The sequence below is a fragment of the Oncorhynchus mykiss genome, chromosome 27 (assembly GCF_013265735.2).
Source record: "Oncorhynchus mykiss isolate Arlee chromosome 27, USDA_OmykA_1.1, whole genome shotgun sequence".
NCBI classification, from domain to species: domain Eukaryota; kingdom Metazoa; phylum Chordata; class Actinopteri; order Salmoniformes; family Salmonidae; genus Oncorhynchus; species Oncorhynchus mykiss.
In genome coordinates, this window is record NC_048591.1 from 36,254,944 (window position 1) to 36,268,101 (window position 13,158).

General features: G+C 45.9%; 1 protein-coding gene across 2 annotated transcripts in view; it reads right to left on the reverse strand.

Moving 5' to 3' along the window:
- The window catches only part of LOC110507213 (metabotropic glutamate receptor 5-like), a 131,624-nt gene extending 122,207 nt beyond the window's left edge, over positions 1 to 9,417 (reverse strand). Inside the window, exons 1-2 of one of the 2 annotated variants that reach the window (XM_036965426.1) lie at positions 9,180 to 9,417; positions 1,368 to 1,894 (exon numbers count right to left, since the gene is read on the reverse strand). In XM_036965426.1, coding sequence (XP_036821321.1) covers positions 1,368 to 1,520 — 153 coding nt within the window. In that variant the 5' untranslated portion in view covers positions 1,521 to 1,894; positions 9,180 to 9,417. Of the gene's footprint in view, positions 1 to 1,367; positions 1,895 to 7,756; positions 7,931 to 9,179 lie in introns of those variants that run through there. The other variant, XM_036965427.1, reaches the window with a different exon arrangement.
- Between the last annotated feature and the right edge of the window lie 3,741 nt (positions 9,418 to 13,158).

Consider the following 13,158-nt stretch of genomic DNA (forward strand, 5'->3'; position numbering starts at 1 on the left):
ACCGTCACACAGTCTGAAATGATTGACACCCCTTGACAAAGAATAGCAAAAATGACTGTATAAAATAAACAATTCAAAAACTGAGCCATATTGTATGCTAAAACAGTTTTGGGAAATTGTGTTATTTTGTACTAATACAATTGCTCAGAGAAATATCTTGTGTTTAACAAGTAATAGTTTTCTTCTCAAAAAGGTAGGGGTCAAAATTATTGACACCCCTGTTTTAAATACCTTTAAAACCTTCCTTCACTATGCGAGGATAACAACACTGTTTTCTGAGTTGGAGAACACATTGGGAGAGATCTTAGACCAGTCCTCCAGTCAGAACCCTTTCAGATCCCTGATATCCTTTGTCTGTGCATACGGACTGTCCTCTTCAATTCAAAGACATCTGGACTGTCCTCTTCAATCCAAAGACATACGGACTGTCCTCTTCAATTCAAAGACATACGGACTGTCCTCTTCAATTCAAAGACATACGGACTGTCCTCTTCAATTCAAAGACATACGGACTGTCCTCTTCAATTCAAAGACATCTGGACTGTCCTCTTCAATTCAAAGACATCTGGACTGTCCTCTTCAATTCAAAGACATCTGAACTGTCCTCTTCAATTCAAAGACATACGGACTGTCCTCTTCAATTCAAAGACATCTGGACTGTCCTCTTCAATTCAAAGACATCTGGATTGTCCTCTTCAATTCAAAGACATACGGACTGTCCTCTTCAATTCAAAGACATATGACTGTCCTCTTCAATTCAAAGACATCTGGACTGTCCTCTTCAATTCAAAGACACCTGGACTGCCCTCTTCAATTCAAACGACTGGTTTTCAATGGGTCTGGAAGCGAAGATGACCATTGTAAAATGTTGATTTTGTGGCTGATACATGGTTTCCATTGTGGATTTTGATGTGTGCTTAGGATACTCTTGCTGGAAGATTCACTTGCAGAGGCAACCAGGTTTTTGGCTAAAATGTACTCCTAGTGGGTAAAGTTCATAATGATGTTGACCAGTGGAAAATAAACAGACCCATAATACTAAATATCTAGCATCATATTTTACAGTAGGTATGGGGTTCTGTTCTGCTCATACATTCCCACTGGTGTGCAGAGCCAAACAGCTACATTTTAAAATCTTCTCCAACAAATGTAAACACCTTCTGTTTTCTAAACAGCATTGGCACTTGGATTGGAACCATTTTTTTTAGCAAAAAATATAGCTCAGTATTTAAATGATTTATTGTTTACAGTAATTTTGGCTAATCTTTATCGGGGTGCCAATCATTTCAGACCCCACTGTCCATCACACTCACACCATCTGTCATTCATGTGTACATACAAGATGTCTTAGTCTCAGAGGGTTGTACCTTGTCCGCTGTCGGCTGGTGATGGACAGAGAACAGGGCTCCTATGATGATGTCACCAGGGATGTGTGCCACGACGCGCCGCTCGTTAGCCTGGGAATCGCCAACAGTCCCACGCCACGCCCACATGGGCAGGGCCAGGATGATCCAGATCATCTCATCGGTCAGTTTGTTAACTAAGAATATGTCTTGATGATGTGTCTTGATGATGTGTCTTGATGATGTCCAGTTTGATCAAGAACTATTACGCTTCATAAGAGTAAAGTTCCTCTCCATATTGGGGAGTGGTGGCAAGCCAAACAAACCACACAAAGAAACTCTTCCTCCTCCTGCTGCAGGTCAAGGAAAGGCCATTGCCACGTTAACAATAATAAGTGCCAGTGAGAAGCAGTGTATCCTGGGAAATACTTTTGAATCCTTCTGGTCGAAAGCGAACTCCACTCTGGTTGGTTGAGGAATATCGTCTTCTATGGTGAAGCAGTGGTCTCCATGGTAACAGGTAACAGACAGGTAAAGGGGCGGGTCGTTACCTGTAAACAGAGGTAGTGGGGGGTCAGGGTCTGAATGCGGCAGGGGGAAATCAGTCCTTTATAGTGGCTTACTTTGCTGTTTTCACATCAATCTGTTATCTACCTGTGACACATCAGGGAGCAGGGAAGGCTGTCAGAGAGGAGGGAGAACAATAACATACAACACCAGACCAAGTCTCAGAGCACAGGAACCATACCCAGTGGGAACCTATCCAAACAGCCTCATACTCTCCCATGAATCCTACCAGTTTCACACCATTGCCTCGTCAGAATATCACTAGAAGTTGCATGATTGAGGCCTTGTGTAGTTTTTCAAAGGTTCAATTCACAAAACGCTCATGATAAACAACACAGTCCCTCTACCTAATGTCATAAACTATAACTAAAACTTGTTTGTATTTTAAGCAAACATACTGAACAAAAATATAAACGCAACATGTAAAGTGTTGGTCCCATGTTTCATGAGCGGAAATAAAAGATCCCAGAAATTTTTCAGACGCACAAAAAGCTTATTTCTCTACAATTTTGTGCACAAATTTGTTTACATCCCTGTTAATTAGTACACAGGTGCACTTTTGTGCTTGGCGACAATAAAAAGCCACTCTAAAATGTCCAGTTTTGTCACACAACACAATGCCACAGATGTCTCAAGTTTTGAGGGAGCGTGCAAATCGCATGCTGACTGCAGGAATGTCCACCAGAGCTATTCATTTCTCTACCATAAGCCGCCTCCAACATCGTTTTAGAGAATGCCTCACAACCGCAAACCACATCAGCCCAGGACCTCCACATCCAACTGGCCTCACAACACCTTAGACCACGTGTAACCACGCCAACCCAGGACCTCCACGTCCGGCTTCTTCACCTGCGGGATCATCTGAGACCAGCCACCCGGACAGCTGATGAAACTGAGGAGTATTTCTGTCTGTAATAAAGCCATTTTGTGGGGAAAAACTCATTCTGATTGACTGGTTCCCCAATGGATAGGCCTGGCTCCCAAGTGGGTGGTCCTATGCCCTCCCAGGCCCACCCATGGCTGCGCCTCTGCTCAGTAATGTGAAATCCATAGATTAGGGCATCATGAATTTATTTAAATTAACTGATTTCCTTCCATGAACTGTAACTCAGTAAAATAGTTGAAATTGTTGCATTTATAATTTTGTTCAGTACATATTCAAGCTCACCTCAACTATGCATAACCACATGTCAACCACAGGTTCAACATATTTCAAGGGGCGGGAAGCACGGTACACAGAATAGTTTTTTAGGGGATGGGTCCAGCGTAAACGCTTGAACTTTTTGATGTTTATGCAAAAAAGACTTGATCAAGGTCGTCGGAATGTTGGCAGAGTGGCCCAACAGCTCGAGCAGTAGGGGGGAAACGATTGGGTCAAGGGATGTAATTAATATGACAGCATCATTACAGCGCCGTAAACTGGAGAGCTGCTCGCGCTGGGTCCATTCTGCTGCACCGACCTCTTCCTCAGAGCTATTCTTCCTGCAGCCCGCGAGACTGATTTATTATGGTACAGACTCCTCCACCACCATCTCTCTCTCTCCCTCTCTCTCCTCTCCCTCTCCTCTCCTCTCTCTCTCCCTCTCTATCTCTCCTCCTCTCTCCCCCTCTCTCTATCCTCCTCTCCTCTCTCTCTCTCTCCCTCTCTATCTCTCCTCCTCTCTCCCCCTCTCTCTATCCTCCTCTCTCCCCCTCTCTCTCTCTCTCTCCTCTCATCTCCTCTCTCTCTCTCTCTCCTCTCTCTCTCTCTCTATCTCTCCTTCTCTCTCTTTTTGTCTCTCTCCCTCTCTCCCCCCCCTCTCTCAATTCAATTCAATTGACTTTATTGACATGGCAAGTTCATTATTACTTACATTGTCAAAGTATACATATCGAAAAATAAAAATATACATTTATATATAAAATATTTATATATAAATAAATGGTGGGAACAACAGCAATAATAATAGTAGTAGTGGACATGTGATTACCATTAACAACAACTACAACAACAATATTCATGAGAACAACAATACATTAAAGCAATGGCAGTAGACCAGTGTCAACATGACTGAGAAGACACATGACATGGTACAAGACAAAACAAGATGGGAAATATTATCGACATTACTTTGCACTTTTCACTGGCTTTCCCTCAGGTTGTGGCAGGAGGACACATATTTGGCTGCCAAAACTGCACATTTTGGCTTTTCACCTAATAAATATTAGATTTTTTTCTTCATCTTTTATAGTTTCAAATTCTTTGTATTGAATTATAATTTTGGGAAAGAAATATTCTCTTAGGTCTGAGTATTTGTCACAGTGTAATAGGAAATGGAGCTCAGTCTCTACCTCTCCCCTGGAGCAGAGTGAACACAGCCTGTCCTCTCTGGGCAGCCAGGTTTCTCTGTGACGACCGGTCTCTATAGCCAGACTGTGCTCACTGAGTCTGTACCTAGTCAATGTTTTCCTCAGTTTTCTATCAGTCACAGTGGTCAGATAGTCTGCCACCATGTACTGTCTGTTAAGAGCCAAATAGCATTGAAGTTTACTTTGAGTTTTTGTTGTGTCTTTCCAATAGGTGATATATATATTTTTTTGTTTTGTGATGATTTGGTTGGGCCAGAGTGCTGTCCTGAGGCTCTATGGGGTTGGTTTGGGTTGGTGAAGGGGACTGGCTGAGGGGTCTCTTCTCTTGTTTCATCTCTTGACATTGTAGAGCTGTGTGATGGAATGTTTTGGGGTCACTTGTTTTTAGATGTTTCTCAAATTTGATGGCTCTTTTTTCTATTCGAATGAGGAGGGGGTATTGGCCCAATTCTGCTCTACATGCATTATTTTGAGTTTTTCTTTGCACATGTAATACAGTCTTGCAAAACTCTGCATGCAGTATTTCGATTGGATGTTTGTCCCATTTGGTAAATTCATTATTAGAGATTGGACCCCATACTTCACTGCCATATAGAGCAATTGGTTCTATAACTGATTGAAACATTTTGAGACAGATTCTAATTGGAATTTCGATTTTGATGTTCCTTTTAATGGCATAGAATGCTCTTCTTGCTTTGTCTCTCAGCTCTTTCACAACCATGTGAAAGCTACCTGTGTTGCTGATATTTAGTCCTAGATATGTGTAGTCTTTGGTGTGTTCTAATAGAACTGTGTCCAAATAGAATTTATATTTGTCATCCTTATTTCCGGTCCTTTTTTTGGAATATCATTATTTTTGTGTTTTTTTTTAGGTAAACTGTCAGAGCCCAGGTCTGACAGAACCTGTGCAGACGATCTAGGTGCTGCTGTAACCCCTCTTTAGTGGGAGACAGCAGCACCAGGTCATCTGCGTACAGCAGACACTTGATTCAGTGTTGTGTAGGGTGATACCAGGTGCTGACGATTCTTCTAATGTTTTTGCCAATTAATTTATGTAGATGTTAAATAGTGTTGGACTTATTGGGCAGCCCTGTTTCACTCCCCGTCCCTGAGAGAAGAAGTCTGTTTGCTTGATGCCAATTTTAGCCACACATTTGTTGTTAGTGTACATTGATTTAGTAAAATCATATGTTTTCCCTCCAATACCACTTTCTATTAGTTTATAAAAAAGACCCTCGTGCCAAATTGAATCAAATGCTTTCTTGAAATCTACAAAAAAACGAGTAGATTTTGCCTTTGTTTTGGTTGACTTGTTTATCAATTAGAGTGTGGAGGGTGTAAATGTGGTCTGTTGTACGATCATTTTTTAGAAATCCAATCTGGCTTCTGCTTAGGACGTTGTGTTCGTCAAGGAAATGATGTAGTCTGCTATTTATAATACTGCAGAGAATTTTTCCCAAGTTGCGGTTAACGCAAATTCCTCTGTAATTATTTGGCTCAAATTTGTCTCCATTTTTATAGATTGGTGTGATCAATCCCTTGTTCCAAATATCGTGGAAAATACCTGCAGTGAGGATAATGTTGAAGAGTTTGAGTATAGCCAATTTGAATTTGTGGTCTGTATATTTGATCATTTCATTTAAAATACCATCAGCACCACAGGCCTTTTGGGGTTGGAGAGTGTGTAGTTTTTCCAATAATTCTTCTTCTGTAATTGGGGTATCCACAGGATTCTGATAGTCTTTGACTGCTCATTCAAGGATTTGTCATTTTTCTTGTATATCTTTTTGTTCTGGGCTCTTTGTTATATTGCTGTAGAGGTTTGCAAAGTGATTTCTCCACACATCCCCATTTTGGATAGCCAATTCCTCATGATGAGGTTTGTTTAATTTATTTCAATTCTCCCAGAAGTGGTTTGATTCTCTGGATTCCTCAATTCCATCCAGCTGATTTCTAATGTGCTGTTCCTTTTTTGTTCTTAGGGTGTGTTTGTATTGCTTCAGTGTTTCCCCATATTGAAGGCGTATATTTTTGTTGTCTGGTTCTCTGTGATTTTGATTAGATATATTTCTCAATGACTTTCTTCGATTTCTGGTTTGCTCTTACGTATGCTTCTTTAGATTAGGAGGATGCTAATTTGTCAAATATAAAGTTTATGTTCCAAACGGCCAAATTTACACCTTCATTGCTGTAGGAGAATGTTAAGGCTAAAAAGTTGTCTAGGCGAGATTGTATTTTTTGCTACTAATTGCTTTTTGGTAGATGTCTGTACTGTTTGCACTCCATCTCTCTCTCTCTCTTTCTCTCGCGTGCTCTCTGCGGGCGGTATTGCATACCCGTCGCTCTGTTTGTACTTTATTACGGAACCGAATGAATTCCCCCTATATCCCATTCACAGAAACATATATCTTATCAATTAGGCATGCATGTTTATCGGCCCGTAGGCTACAGAGGACACTGCGCTTCTCTCACACCAGTAGAAATTGACAGGCTAGGCTACCACATTCAACACACCACGGTTAACGCTTTAAATAAACCCCGTTAATACACCGGATGGACAATCAACCGTCTGGGAGATTGCTCGCAGATGTTGTCATTGATTAGTTGAGTAAACAGAGCGGGAGATGATAGCATGATTTTCACATGATGAGCCTGTGCCCATAAAATGACTTATAGGATATCTGTGCCTGTGTAGCCTATATGAATGCCCCTGTGAAGTCTGCCAATGGGAATGTGCTCCAAGCAGGGGCAGACTGGCCCAAAATGCCAGATTGGCTGGTCCATTTTTAGCCCAGTGGGCCTGTAACTTTTTTTCTTCAAATGTTTTATTATCTGGCTAATAATGGTGGCATTATGGAAACAAATGGGTCGGTGTGTTGGAAAAGGCAGGGCCTTTCTTGTCCCATTCCGCTCCTGGCTCCATGGTTAACAATGTCAAATAACAAGACCTGGCGATGGTCTGTATGTCTGTCTCATAGCCTGTGTAAACGGGACGGATGTGGTAGCTGCATGCGCTTGCCCTTCGGAGCTGTCCGCGGTGCTGAAATTGAACCATAACAGTCGTCGCGCGCGCCACCGTTTACCCACTCAACCATTGCAGAGAAGAGAGTTCTGTAACTTGTATCTTTCTCTTGACAATGTTAAACTAAATCCTCACCGTTCAGACAGACTTAAAGACAGGAGTGCAAGAAGGCTGTCTGCTACACGGAATAATGTCAGAGAGAGAACAGAAAGTCTGTAGCATTTGGGGGAGGGGTACCAATAACCAACCCCGGTAACGTTGGCAGGAGCTTTTAACGAGCAATTAATGCAAAAACATGACAGAGACATAATCTGAAATGAGTATTAGCCTTGTCTGACGTCAACCAAAATCATGTCTCTCCATTCCATATGAAGTCAACATAGTGTATGTAGGCTATCTGCTGTGTCTCACTGTTGCATCCACAGGCTGAACGCGCAGTTACGTTAAATCCAAATATATACACAGAGAGCCTTACCGTGTCAATCTGACCCTGGGGCTCGTATCATCACATGTAGCCTACGACCTCGTTAATCGTTCGACGGGATAACGACAGAACCAGCACCGGCTGCTCGCGACCAAGGCCACAGCTCGAGCTCATCTCGTCTTCATGTCACGCACAAACTCTGCCGGTGCTATGTCTGCTCACGCATCGCGCGCCAAACCCCCTCTTCTGTTCTCTGCGCTGGTCTCTCAATCCCCCTCTCTCTATCTCCTCTCAGCCAGTCTGTCTCGCGACGGGGCAGCGTTATCTGACCGCTCTCTATATCCTCACACTGTGCTGAGGAGTGACTGTCATATGTGTTTGTCTGTCTGACACAACTACACTCAGGGAGAACTGCGGTTGGTGCTTGTGTTTTTTGTTTGGGTAATTTCCTGCTGCGCCTGCCGCTTTCAGACCGCAAGGTGACTGCCTCGTGCCATTCGAAGCTCCGCTCAGCGCGCGTCTTATCCTCCAGTAAAAGTCTGGTTTGGTGCCTTTGAGTTTCTCTATTCTAGTGTTTGTGAATGAATCCCAGCATTGAACCAGTGACACTAGGCTAGATCACCAAACACACTGATCACTAGATCACACAACACACACACAGTGACTAACAGTGTGTGTGTGTGTGTGTGTGTGTGTGTGTGTGTGTGTGTGTGTGTCCCCTCTCAAAAGGAGAATGTCAAGTCTACCACCCCGTGGCCATCCTGAGACATATTGATGGAATGAGCATCTGGGTGTGTTCATTGATCAATGACACTGTCACTCATCTCTCTCTCTCACACACACACACACACACACACACAGACACAGACACAGACACAGACACAGACATAAGGCTGATCTCAGTAACACAAACAGCAGTCTAAATCATTAGTACTGTCATCAGCAGGCGGGAACAATACACAGAGTTAGGCTATATTAATATTAGAGAGTATAATAGCCTATCACAAAGCTAGAAGCTAGAAGCTTTGTTGCAGGCAGTCAACATATGCTTTGGTGCTAAAATGTTCCTGATATCATATTATATTTCCAACTAATAGAATGCAGTCCACGAGAGGACAGTTTTGTGTTATAAACACTAATTCCAGGATGCCACAAATATCTCGGGAATCAGATGAGATCAACCGGGCTTTGACACAATTGCCAATGATGCACGAGTAAACAGCCGCCAGCCCGCCTCTCACCGTGAAAACACACTCATCTAACATGTTCATCGTTCGTTTAGGAACAAAATAATACAACTCAACAGTATCCTATCAATGTAAAAGCCTAAATTTGATAGTGAAAATGTATTACTTTGCATTTTTAACCCAATGCTTTTTACAGAAACATAAATACAATTGACTGCTCTGTTGTTTTTCCTGAATGTTAGACTCATCCAAAAGTTATATGGGAAAAGCTATTTGAATAGGCCTACCTGAACTAGGCCACGGTGCATGTCTTGGAGAAACCCCACTCTTCACGCACTGATCGGAGCATCATGGTTGTGATTATACCACTTTTTCATCCTAGCAACGACGGAATCCCTAGTCTTTGTTCCCATGCTCTTCGCTCGCTCTCTGTCTGTAGCCCTCACACTGCACGGCTCCCACCGATCTGACACGTTCTGCTCGTCTCTCCCTCTCTCTCTCTTTCTCTCTACCTGTATCTCACTCTGTGTTTCACTCAGCACTCTGTGTGCTCTCTCTCTTCAATGTGTATAGGCTAAGTGTTTTTGTGTGAATAGATAGTTGGATGGATGGATGGATGGGCGGATACAGATTCAGGGGGAGTCTTTAGGGGCTTGGTTATAAACAAGGCCAGGATTAAATCGCCAGCCAAATGCAAGAGGGATTAGAAGACCATTAAAAGCAAACAAAGAATTTAAAGCAGAAATACACACTAAATACACACTAAATAGCAACGTCTAGAGGGAGCCTACACACACAAACACACACATGGCGGACTGGATAGGTCGCACATGTCACGCCTGACCTTAGAGATCCTTTAAATTCTATATTTGGTAGGTCAGGGTGTGACTAGGGTGGGAAATCTATGTTTATATTTCTTTGTTAGCCGAGTATGGTTCCCAATCAGAGGCAGCTGTCTATCGTTGTCTCTGATTGGGGATCATACTTAGGCAGCCCTTTTTCCCACCTTCAGTTGTGGGATCTTGTCTTTGTGTGTTGCATGTGTTGCACTCCTAGCTTTACGTTTGTTGAGTTGTTTAATGTTTTTGGTGGAACATTTCAAATGAAAGAAAATGTACGCCTCCCACGCTGCACCTTGGTCTTCATGTAACGACGAGCCTTACGCCTCCCACGCTGCACCTTGGTCTTCATGTAACGATGAGCCTTACGCCTCCCACGCTGCACCTTGGTCTTCATGTAACGACGAGCCTTACGCCTCCCACGCTGCACCTTGGTCTTCATGTAACGACGAGCCTTACACCTCCCACGCTGCACCTTGGTCTTCATGTAACGACGAGCCTTACACCTCCCACGCTGCACCTTGGTCTTCATGTAACGACGAGCCTTACACCTCCCACGCTGCACCTTGGTCTTCATGTAACGACGAGCCTTACACCTCCCACGCTGCACCTTGGTCTTCATGTAACGACGAGCCTTACGCCTCCCACGCTGCACCTTGGTCTTCATGTAACGACGAGCCTTACGCCTCCCACGCTGCACCTTGGTCTTCATGTAACGACGAGCCTTACGCCTCCCACGCTGCACCTTGGTCTTCATGTAACGACGAGCCTTACACCTCCCACGCTGCACCTTGGTCTTCATGTAACGACGAGCCTTACGCCTCCCACGCTGCACCTTGGTCTTCATGTAACGACGAGCCTTACGCCTCCCACGCTGCACCTTGGTCTTCATGTAACGACGAGCCTTACGCCTCCCACGCTGCACCTTGGTCTTCATGTAACGACGAGCCTTACACCTCCCACGCTGCACCTTGGTCTTCATGTAACGACGAGCCTTACACCTCCCACGCTGCACCTTGGTCTTCATGTAACGACGAGCCTTACGCCTCCCACGCTGCACCTTGGTCTTCATGTAACGACGAGCCTTACGCCTCCCACGCTGCACCTTGGTCTTCATGTAACGACGAGCCTTACGCCTCCCACGCTGCACCTTGGTCTTCATGTAACGACGAGCCTTACACCTCCCACGCTGCACCTTGGTCATCATGTAACGACGAGCCTTACACCTCCCACGCTGCACCTTGGTCTTCATGTAACGACGAGCCTTACACCTCCCACGCTGCACCTTGGTCTTCATGTAACGACGAGCCTTACAACTCCCAAGCTGCACCTTGGTCTTCATGTAACGACGAGCCTTACATCTCCCACGCTGCACCTTGGTCTTCATGTAACGACGAGCCTTACACCTCCCACGCTGCACCTTGGTCTTCATGTAACGACGAGCCTTACACCTACCACGCTGCACCTTGGTCTTCATGTAACGACAAGCCTTACACCTCCCACGCTGCACCTTGGTCTTCATGTAACGACGAGCCTTACACCTCCCACGCTGCACCTTGGTCTTCATGTAACGACGAGCCTTACGCCTCCCACGCTGCACCTTGGTCTTCATGTAACGACGAGCCTTACACCTCCCACGCTGCACCTTGGTCTTCATGTAACGACGAGCCTTACACCTCCCACGCTGCCCCTTGGTCTTCATGTAACGACGTGCCTTTCACCTCCCACGCTGCACCTTGGTCTTCATGTAACGACGAGCCTTACGCCTCCCACGCTGCACCTTGGTCTTCATGTAACGACGAGCCTTACACCTCCCACGCTGCACCTTGGTCTTAATGTAACGACGAGCCTTACGCCTCCCACGCTGCACCTTGGTCTTCATGTAACGACGAGCCTTACGCCTCCCACGCTGCACCTTGGTCTTCATGTAACGACGAGCCTTACGCCTCCCACGCTGCACCTTGGTCTTCATGTAACGACGAGCCTTACACCTCCCACGCTGCACCTTGGTCTTCATGTAACGACGAGCCTTACACCTCCCACGCTGCACCTTGGTCTTCATGTAACGACGAGCCTTACACCTCCCACGCTGCACCTTGGTCTTCATGTAACGACGAGCCTTACACCTCCCACGCTGCACCTTGGTCTTCATGTAACGACGAGCCTTACACCTCCCACGCTGCACCTTGGTCTTCATGTAACGACGAGCCTTACACCTCCCACGCTGCACCTTGGTCTTCATGTAACGACGAGCCTTACGCCTCCCACGCTGCACCTTGGTCTTCATGTAACGACGAGCCTTACGCCTCCCACGCTGCACCTTGGTCTTCATGTAACGACGAGCCTTACGCCTCCCACGCTGCACCTTGGTCTTCATGTAACGACGAGCCTTACGCCTCCCACGCTGCACCTTGGTCTTCAAGTAACGACGAGCCTTACGCCTCCCACGCTGCACCTTGGTCTTCATGTAACGACGAGCCTTACGCCTCCCACGCTGCACCTTGGTCTTCATGTAACGACGAGCCTTACGCCTCCCACGCTGCACCTTGGTCTTCATGTAACGACGAGCCTTACGCCTCCCACGCTGCACCTTGGTCTTCATGTAACGACGAGCCTTACGCCTCCCACGCTGCACCTTGGTCTTCATGTAACGACGAGCCTTACGCCTCCCACGCTGCACCTTGGTCTTCATGTAACGACGAGCCTTACGCCTCCCACGCTGCACCTTGGTCTTCATGTAACGACGAGCCTTACGCCTCCCACGCTGCACCTTGGTCTTCATGTAACGACGAGCCTTACGCCTCCCACGCTGCACCTTGGTCTTCATGTAACGACGAGCCTTACGCCTCCCACGCTGCACCTTGGTCTTCATGTAACGACGAGCCTTACGCCTCCCACGCTGCACCTTGGTCTTCATGTAACGACGAGCCTTACGCCTCCCACGCTGCACCTTGGTCTTCATGTAACGACGAGCCTTACGCCTCCCACGCTGCACCTTGGTCTTCATGTAACGACGAGCCTTACGCCTCCCACGCTGCACCTTGGTCTTCATGTAACGACGAGCCTTACACCTCCCACGCTGCACCTTGGTCTTCATGTAACGACGAGCCTTACGCCTCCCACGCTGCACCTTGGTCTTCATGTAACGACGAGCCTTACGCCTCCCACGCTGCACCTTGGTCTTCATGTAACGACGAGCCTTACACCTCCCACGCTGCACCTTGGTCTTCATGTAACGACGAGCCTTACACCTCCCACGCTGCACCTTGGTCTTCATGTAACGACGAGCCTTACACCTCCCACGCTGCACCTTGGTCTTCATGTAACGACGAGCCTTACACCTCCCACGCTGCACCTTGGTCTTCATGTAACGACGAGCCTTACACCTCCCACGCTGCACCTTGGTCTTCATGTAACGCCGAGCCTT